The 11,590-nt window shown below is 48.0% G+C and overlaps 4 protein-coding genes across 5 annotated transcripts; 3 read left to right on the forward strand and 1 right to left on the reverse strand.

The window, feature by feature from the left end:
- The first annotated feature begins 1,053 nt into the window (after positions 1-1,053).
- LOC115763748 lies at positions 1,054-5,840 on the forward strand. Of its 2 annotated transcripts, none has more exons than XM_030706453.1 (6): positions 1,054-1,148; positions 1,831-2,013; positions 2,694-3,356; positions 3,414-4,676; positions 4,742-5,381; positions 5,432-5,840. In XM_030706453.1, the coding sequence occupies exons 1-6, from the start codon at positions 1,125-1,127 to the stop codon at positions 5,677-5,679; spliced, it is 3,021 nt and encodes a 1,006-aa protein (XP_030562313.1). In that variant the 5' UTR covers positions 1,054-1,124; the 3' UTR covers positions 5,680-5,840. The 2 variants fall into 2 exon arrangements, with proteins under 2 accessions (XP_030562313.1, XP_030562312.1); XM_030706452.1 differs by having other exon boundaries at positions 4,739-5,381; positions 5,432-5,839.
- A 310-nt stretch (positions 5,841-6,150) lies between these two features.
- Positions 6,151-7,742, forward strand: LOC115763702 (developmentally-regulated GTP-binding protein 2). Its single transcript, XM_030706391.1, has 4 exons — positions 6,151-6,308; positions 6,427-6,627; positions 6,687-7,351; positions 7,410-7,742. The coding sequence occupies exons 1-4, from the start codon at positions 6,245-6,247 to the stop codon at positions 7,569-7,571; spliced, it is 1,092 nt and encodes a 363-aa protein (XP_030562251.1). The 5' UTR covers positions 6,151-6,244; the 3' UTR covers positions 7,572-7,742.
- Positions 7,743-7,992: 250 nt separating this feature from the next.
- Positions 7,993-10,037, reverse strand: LOC115763701 (nuclear pore complex protein Nup58). The gene is made up of 2 exons (XM_030706390.1): positions 8,908-10,037; positions 7,993-8,833 (listed from the first exon to the last, which is right to left on the reverse strand). Exons 1-2 carry the CDS (start codon positions 9,898-9,900, stop codon positions 8,105-8,107), a joined length of 1,722 nt encoding a protein of 573 aa, XP_030562250.1. The 5' UTR covers positions 9,901-10,037; the 3' UTR covers positions 7,993-8,104.
- Positions 10,038-10,218: 181 nt separating this feature from the next.
- LOC115763703 lies at positions 10,219-11,083 on the forward strand. The gene has a single exon (XM_030706392.1). It carries the CDS (start codon positions 10,480-10,482, stop codon positions 10,999-11,001), a length of 522 nt encoding a protein of 173 aa, XP_030562252.1. The 5' UTR covers positions 10,219-10,479; the 3' UTR covers positions 11,002-11,083.
- Positions 11,084-11,590: the final 507 nt, after the last annotated feature.

The following is an 11,590-nucleotide window of genomic DNA, read 5'->3' on the forward strand; positions in this document are numbered from 1 at the left end:
CAAGATCGACTCGGCTATTGGTGCTGATCAAGAATATATATACTTTATGGGGTCGGAGATGCTTCCTTCTGCCTGTTACATACATTTGGATTTTGCACAAATATACCCTTATATCCATTTTTAAGGGGTTCAGGGTATAAAAACGAGAACAATAATGATGGCATAAGATGATTGAAAAGCAAGAACGAGTGAAAGAGATAAATAGAGAGATAGACAGCCATATATTACATATAAAACTGCAACTAAATGAGTTTTCTAAAAAAAGTAATTACTTATTAAATTAAATGGCCGAGACATAGGGCTAAATCTAGTGAGTTGTCTATTAAGAGTTATAATTAAAACTCAGCCATGTCCTCACCTGTGAGGGCCAAGTTAACCTTGAAACAGCCTGCCACACACTATGTATATATATATAAATATATATATATATACTTTGTTCGATGCCACAACCTATGCATGCGGCCTTTTGACACGCCCACAGGCCGAAGCACTCAACGCCTTGCCGCAAACACTTGAGCAACACATCCTTTGGCCTTCCTTAGCCGCAACAGCAACAGCAACAACAACTCGTCATCGTTATTAAATTATCTCTGCTGCGATAATAACACACACTTAAGTTACTTGCCGTAGATTTTCCACCTCCCCCCCACTCCTATACTGTGCTATAAAAAGCCGCTGATTTTTCTATAGTTTATTCGAATGCAGTCGAGCTTGGCGCTGCTTTTGGACCTGACCCAAGTACTTGCCATACAGCCTGTAGAGAGACGCTTTTGAAATAAAGCACAGCCAGACCCCCCGCCACCTCCACCCTACCGCAAGTGGTGCTCTTAAGTTTCTGCCGATGGCAGCTGGCGGTGCGGCGCGGAGCGTGGCAGCTGCTGTAAAGGTTTTTTCTCTGTTTTTCTTTTTTTTTTTTGGCGCGCTTTTATCTTGAATAGTTTTTTACACTTGTTGTGGGGGTTTCTTCCACTTTTTTTTTGACAAGCATTACGTCATTGAAAATGAAAAATAAATTCTATGAATTTTTTGACGCTTTAGAATAACATTTGAGTTATGACTTTGGGCCAGCAAAGATTGTGCGTAAAAACTAAACGAAGGTCGTAGCAAATCAAAGGCTTTAGGACATGGCTTGTGCGCTGATATTTCAGGTAAGCTCCGAGCTGGTATTCAAACAGAAATGCAAATCTATGCAAAAATTAATAAGTCATGTCTGAACAACAAACAACCAAAATGGAAGCCCTGTGACCCACATTGCACGAATGCATGCGGAAGTTTGTTGAATGGAATGTTGCAGCAGACGCTAAAACTTGCCCCTAAACCCGCCTCCAACTCCCTGTGTGGAGGCTGCTCATTCATGAAAGCGCCAAGCGAGGCCATTGAACTGCCCTTTGAAATGGTGGTTAATAAGGGAGTTGTGCCCGTGCTCGTCTGGGGCTTGGGCCACCCCTAAGGGGGTCGGCAACGGGCAGCCGAAGCAACAGTTGCTCAGGTGGAGAACAACGAGAAGTGCGTCATTGTCGCCATTGTTGATAAACAAACCTGTAGCCGATGTTGCGGCAGCACGTGTGCGGTCTGCAGCTGGGTGCTAGCTGCCCCCTGCTGGGGGTGTAAGGCTCTTGTTTGGGTTCAGGGCGCATGCGTCGATCCCACTCACATGTCAGCTGAGCGCTGCGCCGTGACGTCGCTATTGATTTTTACACGGCCCAAAGACGCGCATCGCTGAGCTGCATTTACCAAAAAAAAAAGAGAATCACGCACACCCAAATAAAATGCATTAAATAAAGCTGTGAAAAATTATTATAATAGAAAAATAATTTATATTATTCATAGGCAACGCTTGGCAAGCAGGCAAAGGCGCTGGGCGCTGGCAACTTGGAAGCGTGGCCCAACATGATCAAACTGCGACCATATGTGCCCTCTAAGCGCATCGCCATACGGGACTCCTCCATTGATGAGGACATCAGCGATGATGTCGACGATGAGGTGTTCATCAAGGACGCCAGATCTGCAAAGGTGAGTCACAGATTTACCATTTTAGTGATTAAATAATATATACTATTTATTTTAAATGAGTGAATATTATGTGCATATTATATAAAAATTGTTCTCAAATTTACTTTCGCTTTCCGTGCTAAAAACTGACACGCTAAAGAATTTTTCCGAGTCTTTTCACTAGCATTTCCTTTTCTTTTTTATCATTGCTTAAATATATTTTCTTTATCATTGTATTTCAATATATTTTCACTGTCTTTTCACTTTCTGTCGTAGTTCCAGAAAACAACGGCATCAGAGAATTCTTAAGTGAAAAATATATATTTATATTTATTTATTTAAATGTTTTTATTTATTTAAATGTTTTTATCAATATAGCTTTTCTGTGAATTTAATGTGCAAGCAAATTAATTTTATTATATAAAAATGGTTCTTAAATTGACTTTCGCTTTCCGTGTTAGTTCCAGAAAACTGATTCGATTCAGTCATAAGTAGGATAAATTCATTTAACAGAAATCAGTGCGAAAATGTTTACTGGAATGCATAGAATTGAATTTTGGCTGGAGTTGCAAGGAAATGACGCCCAATTAAGTTCTAGTTGAATATGAGAACTTTCGCGTTGATTTCGCTGGGCGAAATTGAATTTCGTAAAGCAACGATTGCTTAACTAATTTACTTTTTAAACCAAATCCCTATTACAGCGCAGCGAAGAGCAGGGCCTGAAGCGTCCGTTGATGGCGCCGCGTCGCAAGAACAGCTCCGGCTCTGGGAACAGCTCCACGCCGATCATGAAGCAGCACAAGCGACGACGCTGCTGCCGCTGGTGTGAGCCCTTCTGCTATGGCCTTGCCGCGCTCACCGTGCTCTGTGCGCTGCTCAGTTTGGCGGCATTGATGCTGACGCTGTTCCCGCTGCCCGTGCAGCGCATCCATCACTGGTGGGGCGAGGATGCGCAGCTGGCGGCCCTGTCCGCTGCGGGAAGCACCTATGGCAGCAGTCTGGGCAGCGAGTTCGTACCCTGCACACAGATCAGCGTACAGCGACTGTGGACACGCAGCCTGCCCAGAATGAACAGTGAGAGTCCGTTGCGAGCGGCCGATCTGAATGGGGATGGCATCCGGGATGTGATCTTTGGCTATGGCGTCGACGACAACATACACTACGAGGGCATACCGCTTCCACGTTGCAAGTCGGCCCAGCAGGGCGACGATGTACCCTGCGAGGGTGGCGTCGTGGCGCTCAATGGACGCGATGGTTCCCTATTGTGGCAAACGTGGAGTGTGGCGAATGTGTTCTCGCTGCACTGCAATGCGGACATAGATCGAGATGGTGGCATCGATTGCTTGGCGGCGGGACGACTGGGCGTAAGCTTGGCCAGTCAATCCCTTCGCCGGCTTTTAATTAGTATTTTGTATTTGCAGATGATCTTTGCCATTAGTGGACGCACTGGTCAGGTCATCTGGAACTTTCACGAACTGGAGGTGGAGACCAACTCGCCCATTGTCATGGATCTGTACACAATCAATGTGCTACGCGACCTGGATGGCGATGAGGTGCCCGAACTGATAGCCGCACACTTGGAGGAGCGCGAGGAGTCCAAGGCGGGCCATATAAAGCTCATCTCGGGCAAAACGGGCAAGGTGCTGCGCAGCATACCCACGCCGCATCGCGAGGAGATGTTTGTGCCCATACAGCTGCTGACCCAGGCGGACGGCACCGAGCTGCTGCTGATGCTGACCGGCGGACAGAATACACCGGGCGGCATTTACAGTCTGCGGCTGCTCACGTTGATGGCGCACACCAGCGAGAAGCATTTCATCCCGCTGCATCAGCAGACGGGCTCGGGTCTGATGGTACCTGCCGTACTCAGCGATCTGAATGGCGATGGTATCTCGGATATCGTGGTGGCCGCCTTCAATAGCAGCGTCTATGCCTACGATGGACACACCTATGGAATGCTCTGGAATTATACGTTCCCGGCCAGCGAATGTGTGAGCGCCATTGTGCCTGGGCACTTTGATCGCGACAATGTTACCGATTTTATGATCAAGTATAATACGGGCCCAGGTTTTCCCGTCTACTACTACTCGCAGACAACGATACTAGACGGACGCACCGGGCAGCCGCTGCTCGATGCCATGATGACGGATGCGGGCGGCGCGAGCAGTTTGCTCGGTGGCGTCTCCATCTCGCAAAGCTTTGGCGGCGATTTCTTTCTGCACTGGCAGCTGCAGTGCCGCAACAAGCCGAATGCCAGGGATGCCTACGAGTTTGTGCCTGACAGCGACATCATTTTGCAGGCACGGGCGGACACCTGTCGGCTGCGCTATAACGAGTCCATGGTGCTGAAGCTGTATGCCATTGCCCGGCACATAGAGCCGCCGGGCGCTGTGCTGTTTAGCACAGATGATCTCGAGGTGCATCTAAATCGTACACAGCGACCAGCGCCGGCGGGCAAAAAGTCGCCGCTCAAGCATCCCAAGCTGCTCAAGAAGCTGCTGGCCAATCGGGAGCAACTGCTGAGGCAGGCTGCCACAGATTCAGCCGATCAGCAGCAGGAGCAGCCGCCTAGTCCGGTCAAGTACACAAAACAGCATCACAAGCATCCGCTGCCAGAGTTGTTGCCGGAGAACGAGCTGCCCAGCTTTGCTGGTGAATACATCAAGGAGCCCTACAAAGAATTTGTAAGTCTTAAGCATTAATCCAAAAAAGAAACCTTGTGACATGGCTGTTCCACAACACTCAGAAGGACTATGAGCCAGGGGTAGTGGAGAATCCCAATGCCATGCGCCTGCCAGAGGAGTATGAGCTAGTGTACAATGATGAGTTGCCGCAGCTGGCGGAGAAGAACGAGCGGCCCATACATCTACGCAGCAAATATCCCAGCGGCAGCAATCGGGATGTGCGCAGCGGCAGACTTGAGTCGAGCAGCACCACCAGCAGCACCACACCCAGCAGCACCTCCACCAGCCAGCCACTGTCCGCGCAGTCGCCGCTCAGCTTGTGGGATCTGGAGCTGGACAATGAGGCGCAGGAGCAGGCAGCGGATGCAGCAGCTGCGGCAGCGGTAACCAGTTCCACGAGACAGTCGCAGTATCGCAGACGCAAGCGACAGCGACGCAATGAGCCAGCCACTGCCAGCAGCAGCAGTAACAGTGCTTCCACTACCAGCAACAATGCTGGCGACGATTCGACAGTGGATGCACCAGCAGAAGACTGGTATCTGGCATCCATTTCGTCAACGGGCGTGCTGCTCAAGGCGCTAGGCAACGTCAGCTCCTCGCTGAACTTTGCCTTTGTGCTCAACATACGCGAATCCGAGGTGTATCCACCGTTGTTCTCGCCGCAGGATCTCAGTTGCGTCGAGGAGAAGATCAGCGCCTATAAAAGTACGTAGAACTTCTTTATAATGTATAAATTTTTAATATTTCTCCTGCAGGCTATACCGCCGACAATTTGCGAGTGCTGCGCAAGCAATTCCTTAAGCAGTGCCTGAGCGAGCGACTTGTTGACGCGGATCCCGCGTTGCCCAAATATGAGGCACAGCTGATAATTACACGAATTGGCATTACATGCACCTGCCGCACGCTGCAGCCGGGCGAGGTATGCTCCGAGCTAGATCCAATTGAAGCACAACGCTGGACTGAGTTCATGGGCAATGACGGCAATGGCTATTATGCCAATTAAAACTAAGTCTATCCAACTAAAAACTCTTTCTCTACTATGACTATTGTAATTAATCGAGTGTCATTTGTGTGTGTGGCTGTTTCTTGTAATTGTAACAGTATTTACATGTGTATTTGTGTATATTTTATGATTTTCTAAACTACAATTATATATTTAAACTTATCGAAGGCGTTTGTATGCGCGGCGTAAGTAGGCTCACAGATTAAAACAGGTGACAGCTCTGCAGCATACGAATCGAAAATATCGGAAAGAGGTATCGATATGTGTTGATACATTTCAGTCTTTCTCAAGATAATTAGAGCCATTTATTATAAAAAATATATTCAATATTTATTAATTTTAAATGTGTTAAATAATTGTAATAAACTCAATTATTTTTATTTTTACAGCTAAGCACGCTGTGAGTTGGCTCACACATATATCGATAGTTCAACATATCGATGACTTTATGCATGCCTTGTTCAGCACTAAAAAGTCCAACTTTAAAACAACAATAAGAGCGCAGTAGCTGCCGAAATATTATTATTAACTTAATGCTGCGCCCAAAACACGGACAAGCAACATTATGGGCATTCTAGAGAAGATTGCGGAGATCGAACGCGAAATTGCGCGCACACAAAAGAACAAAGGTAGGTTGACTGCAAACACCGGCGTAGACAACGCGGCGTCGGAATTCGCAGTGCTGGCAATGGCGTTGCCAGGTATCGGAATTTAGGGTTAGAATTCATTTGCGAATCCATTTTGCAGCCACTGAATACCATTTGGGCCTGCTAAAAGCCAAATTAGCCAAGTATCGCTCGCAACTGCTGGAGCCGTCGAAGAAGGGCGAGAAGGGTGAAGGATTCGATGTGCTCAAGAGCGGAGATGCGCGTGTGGCGCTCATTGGGTTCCCCAGTGTGGGCAAATCCACCATGTTGTCCACACTCACTAAAACCGAATCGGAAGCAGGTGAGCAGGGCGTGGCCCCAACAACCCAAATAATTGACAGCAACTTTCACATTTTATAGCCAACTACGAGTTCACCACGCTGACATGCATACCCGGCGTGATTGAGTACCAGGGTGCAAACATACAGCTGCTCGATTTACCGGGTATCATCGAAGGCGCCGCCCAGGGCAAGGGTCGTGGTCGTCAGGTCATTGCCGTGGCACGCACCGCTGACCTGGTGCTGATGATGCTGGACGCCACCAAGCCGAATGTCCATCGCGAGCTGCTCGAACGTGAGCTGGAATCGGTGGGCATACGCCTGAACAAGCGCAAGCCCAATATTTACTTTAAACAGAAAAAGGGCGGCGGTCTGAGCTTTAATTCCACCTGCGCGCTGACGCGTTGCAGCGAGAAAATGGTGCAAATGATTCTCCACTCATTCAAGATCTTCAATGCAGAGGTGCTGTTCCGCGAGGATTGTACAGAGGATGAGTTTATTGATGTGGTCACGGCCAATCGTGTCTATTTACCTTGCCTTTATGTGTATAATAAGATTGATCAGATATCTATAGAAGAGGTGGATCGACTGGCGCGACAGCCTCACTCCATTGTGGTTAGCTGTAATATGAAACTTAATTTGGACTACATGCTGGAGGCGCTCTGGGAGGCCCTGCAGCTCATCAGGGTGTACACCAAAAAGCCCGGTGCGCCGCCAGATTTTGACGATGGTCTGATTCTGCGAAAGGCAAGTGGACGGCAAAATCTATATGAAATAATTTATAATCTTATATGTGTTCCCACAGGGCGTCAGTGTCGAGCATGTCTGCCATGCCATCCATCGAACGCTGGCCGCACAATTCAAGTACGCGCTGGTCTGGGGCACGTCGACGAAATACTCGCCACAGCGCGTGGGCATAGCCCATGTCATGGCCGATGAGGATGTCATTCAGGTGGTCAAGAAGTAAGTTGCAACGCAGCTGCATCTGTTAAGCCCTTTCCTGGCATCAATCGAGTTGAAATATATATTCTATGCTACCTATAACAATTTAAATGACTTGATGATCATCTTGGATGGCATCTCGTTTAATATACAACAATTTTTGCCGACCGAGATTAATATTCGGGGCACAAACTAATCCATGGAAAGCTGTATATTTCTTAAAACTTCAGTGAAAAACAAGTCTGGCCTGTTCCTGTCATGGTTTATAAAAAAAAACAGATAAGGGGCTATCAATTTTCCAAGTATTTGAGAGCATTTCCCTCGATTTCAAAATAATCAACCCGCTAACCTAAAAAAAAAAGAGGCTTCAAATTGTTATGAGCGAAAGTTTTTGCGGAAAAGAGGTGAATTACAATAACTGCTAGATCTTCTCATATAAATTGATTCCTCCTTATGGCATAATCTTGTAAAATAACTTTATTGACCGCTCGATTTGAACGTAACAACTAAAACCCAAACGTGGTGCCTAAACATGCCGTTCGACAATCAATTCAGCCATCATTTAGAGGCAGCCGCATTGCTGGCCGTGGCCGCCGAAGCGGCTGCATAGCTCTTGTTCAGCGTGCTCATCGCCGAGATGTTGGAGAAGGGCGTCGGGCCGCTGCTGATGCGCTGCGGCTCCAAAAGCTGCACGGCCGGATTGTCTATTTCGGCGAATACGTTGGTGGCGTCGCGCATGCGATACCGTCGCAAATTTAAATAGTGCTCCTTCTGTTCCTCGACACGTTGATGCAGCTCGTGTAGGCGTCCGGCCAGCGAGATGAACGACTCGTTTAGCTGGCGAAAGCCGCGCTTCAGATCATCCGGCGAAATGCTTTGCGGATTGGCCAGCGCATGCATGTGGCTCTCCGTGAGCAGGATTTGCTGACGGAAAGCAATCAGATCCTCCTCGTACTTGGCCACCAGGCACTGAAAGTATTGGAAGGGCGCACTATTCTCGAACTGCAGTCCGGCGGGCGTATCCTGCGTGCGCTGCGCCATCTCCAGGGATTGTATTGCCTTGGCCGTTTCACTGCGCAGCTGCTTGATGTGCCGATTGTTGGCATCCACCGAATTGGCCACGTTCTGTAGCACCCAGCGAAGATTAGTTATCTCGTGACTCACATTGCTAAGCTTGGAGGTCGAGGTGCGTCCAATGTCCGAGGAAATGGTCTTTTGCTGCTTAATGTAGCTCTTCAGCGCATCCACGGTCTTGACTATCTCATCCGGCACCTGGGTCTCCTTGATCTGTAATGACAGAATACAGGTGTCGTGTGCTGCAGCTGTTTTCTGATTTGGCTTCTTTTTTATCCGATACTTACTTTAATCCCATCCTGCTTGTTGTCACCCAGCTTCGGCTGCGTGGCGCTCACATCGATGCCGCCCAGGCCCACAAAAACAGGCGGCGCTGCGGTTGGTTGTGCGCTTGTCGTCAGTGGCTTACCAAAGATGCCGCCGGTACCCGTAGGCGCAAAGGTGTTGCTCCCGCCCAGGCGTAAATTCGCATTGAAAGGTTGCGCCGTGGCCGTTGTTGTGGTCGTATTGAAGTTCAGGCTGGCTGCGGTTGTGGCCTGCGGCTTGTTAAAGGAGAACGCGCCAACGCCTGCACCCAGCGTGGCAGGCATGGCTGTCGACCCGAAGGCGGGCGGTGCTGTTGTCGGTGCGCTTGTCGTGGGTGTCGAGAAGTTGAACGAGGGCGCAACAGTGGCGGTTGCTGCCCCGAAGGCGGGTGCAGCTGCGGGCGCGCCAAAGGCAGGTGCTGCTGTCGGAGGAGCACCAAAAGCAGATGATGCTGCAGACGCACCAAAGGCAGACGCACCAGGGGTAGCGCCAACTGTGGGTGTAGCAGTTGCTGTTCCAAAAGCGGGCGCTGCGTTGAATGCTCCAAAAGCGGGCGCTGCGCTGGCCGCACCAAATGCTGGCGCTGGATTGGCCGCACCAAAAGCTGGCGCTGTGTTGGTCGCACCAAAAGCTGGCGCTGCACTGGCCGCACCAAAGGCGGGCGCAGTTGTGGTACTGCCAAAGGAGGGCAGCGATAGACCCGTACCCGCTGGAGCCGCTGCAGTTTGCGACCCGAAACTGAGCGTTGGCGCGGCACTAGCAGCTGCGGGCGCAAAACTAAAATTCGGCGCGGAAGCACCCACAACAGCACCCGCTGCTCCGGCCAGACTCGATGTGGCCGTGGCTGCTCCAAACGCAGGCGGCGGGGCGCTTGTGGCCGGTCGCGCGCCAAAACTGAAAGCCGCTGTTGCTGGAGCAGCGGCGCCAGCGCCCAGGCCGGCGTTCGTTGTGGGTGTGCCGAACGAAAAGGACATCGTTTAAAGCGTTTTAAGTTGCTTCTTAACAGAAAATTTGTTCTTTGCCACGGATGCGGTACTCAATTGTAAACTTAAAAGCGAAACAAAATTTCACAATTAACAAGAAGCGCACACTGAGAAATTTATCGATAAATGTTTTACATTTGGTTTCCAATTTTCAACTAGTTCAGTATTACCACTAACCATATAATGTACATTGTATGGTTAGTGGTATTACATTTGATTCAGAATATTAGTATTCATTTATATTCGTAGCGAGTTTCTAGTGGACTTGATAATTAACGCAAATACAGCTGAATTTAAGTTTAAAGCCAGATTTTCTAAAACGCGTATGTTTTGTAGCGGCGCGCAAGTTCTAAAAGTATTTTAATGAACCAAAACATAAATGAACTGTAAAGCAGTCAGGCAACATTTTGCCAGCGAGTGCTGCCACCTTTTGTGTTAGTACCATAAATATACGCTAGTGGCGCCACGGTGTACCCAGGCTTTTTACAGTTATTTTCGCTATCGTGTGATCTTTAGTTCTTCAAAATTTTATTTGCACGCGTTTTATGTTTAAAATTAATTTGTGAAATAATGGCCGCTCAAGAAGAACAATATACAAAATATTTAAACGAGAATGGCATACTGCCGCGATTGTTGCAAATACTGGAGCAATTAGTGAATATTGATCCGTTGCCAACGGATCCGCTAATGGAAATTCTGCACGCACTCGGCTGCCCCCTCATACCGCAGGCCCAAATGAAAGCGCTGGAGCGCAAAGTATCACGGGCACAGGATGAGCTGCGCTATCTGCGCCGCGTGCTGATCGAGCTGGGCGGGCAGGACGAGCTCTACGACAGCGACACGGACGAAAATGAGTATGTGGGCCATGTCGGCGAAATGGGCGCTGCGCCACTCTACTCGCCAGATTCCGCCAACGAGGAGGAGCCTGAACAAGTGGAGAAGGATTGCTCCACGCCCAGACGAACGCCGCAATCACAGTACATTTTGGAGGCGTCTTTTGCCATCAGGGAGGAGCAGCCACAGCACGCAGAATACGAAGAGGAGCAGCCCTGCTGCAGCCACTCCATACAGGACAATGCGCAGCAGTTCTAGAGTTCAACTTATGTATCGAGTACATATATCCGCACTCTTAATATATATTTATATATATATGTGTAACGCCTTATACTGTATAATTGCATGCGCCGTGAGAGGAATTCACAGTTTACATTTAACAAAATTTTGTTCAATAAATGCATTTTGCAATGTGAATTAGAAAAGACAACGCCAGATCGTTGCAGATTATGTCAACCTATATAAACAATTACAAAATAAGCATCAAGTCCACGCTAGAACGTGGCGTATCACATAATTTCAAAAGTTATAAGATTTTTACATTATTTTTGTTAAGCGAATGCATTTTTAGAGAAAAATTAAAAAATAAGTTAAGAGTCAACAATAGATTGTTGCACATTATGTAAAAGTAATACTATAGCGCCGTCCATATATATATGGCAGATCCTTGAACAATATGTAAGAGAATTACTTTAGCTGTAATGATATGTAATGGTTGCTCAGAGAACCCAAGGTTCTGGGTTTGATTATAATATTCGCAACATTTCTGAAAATCCTACTTTGTCCAATCAAAATATAAAAACTAATTTTTAACCTAAAGTTAAAAGCTTATGAAAACTTTGAAATA

This window comes from Drosophila novamexicana, unplaced genomic scaffold (assembly GCF_003285875.2).
Source record: "Drosophila novamexicana strain 15010-1031.04,08,12 unplaced genomic scaffold, DnovRS2.1 tig00000770-arrow-pilon, whole genome shotgun sequence".
In the NCBI taxonomy this organism is placed as follows: domain Eukaryota; kingdom Metazoa; phylum Arthropoda; class Insecta; order Diptera; family Drosophilidae; genus Drosophila; species Drosophila novamexicana.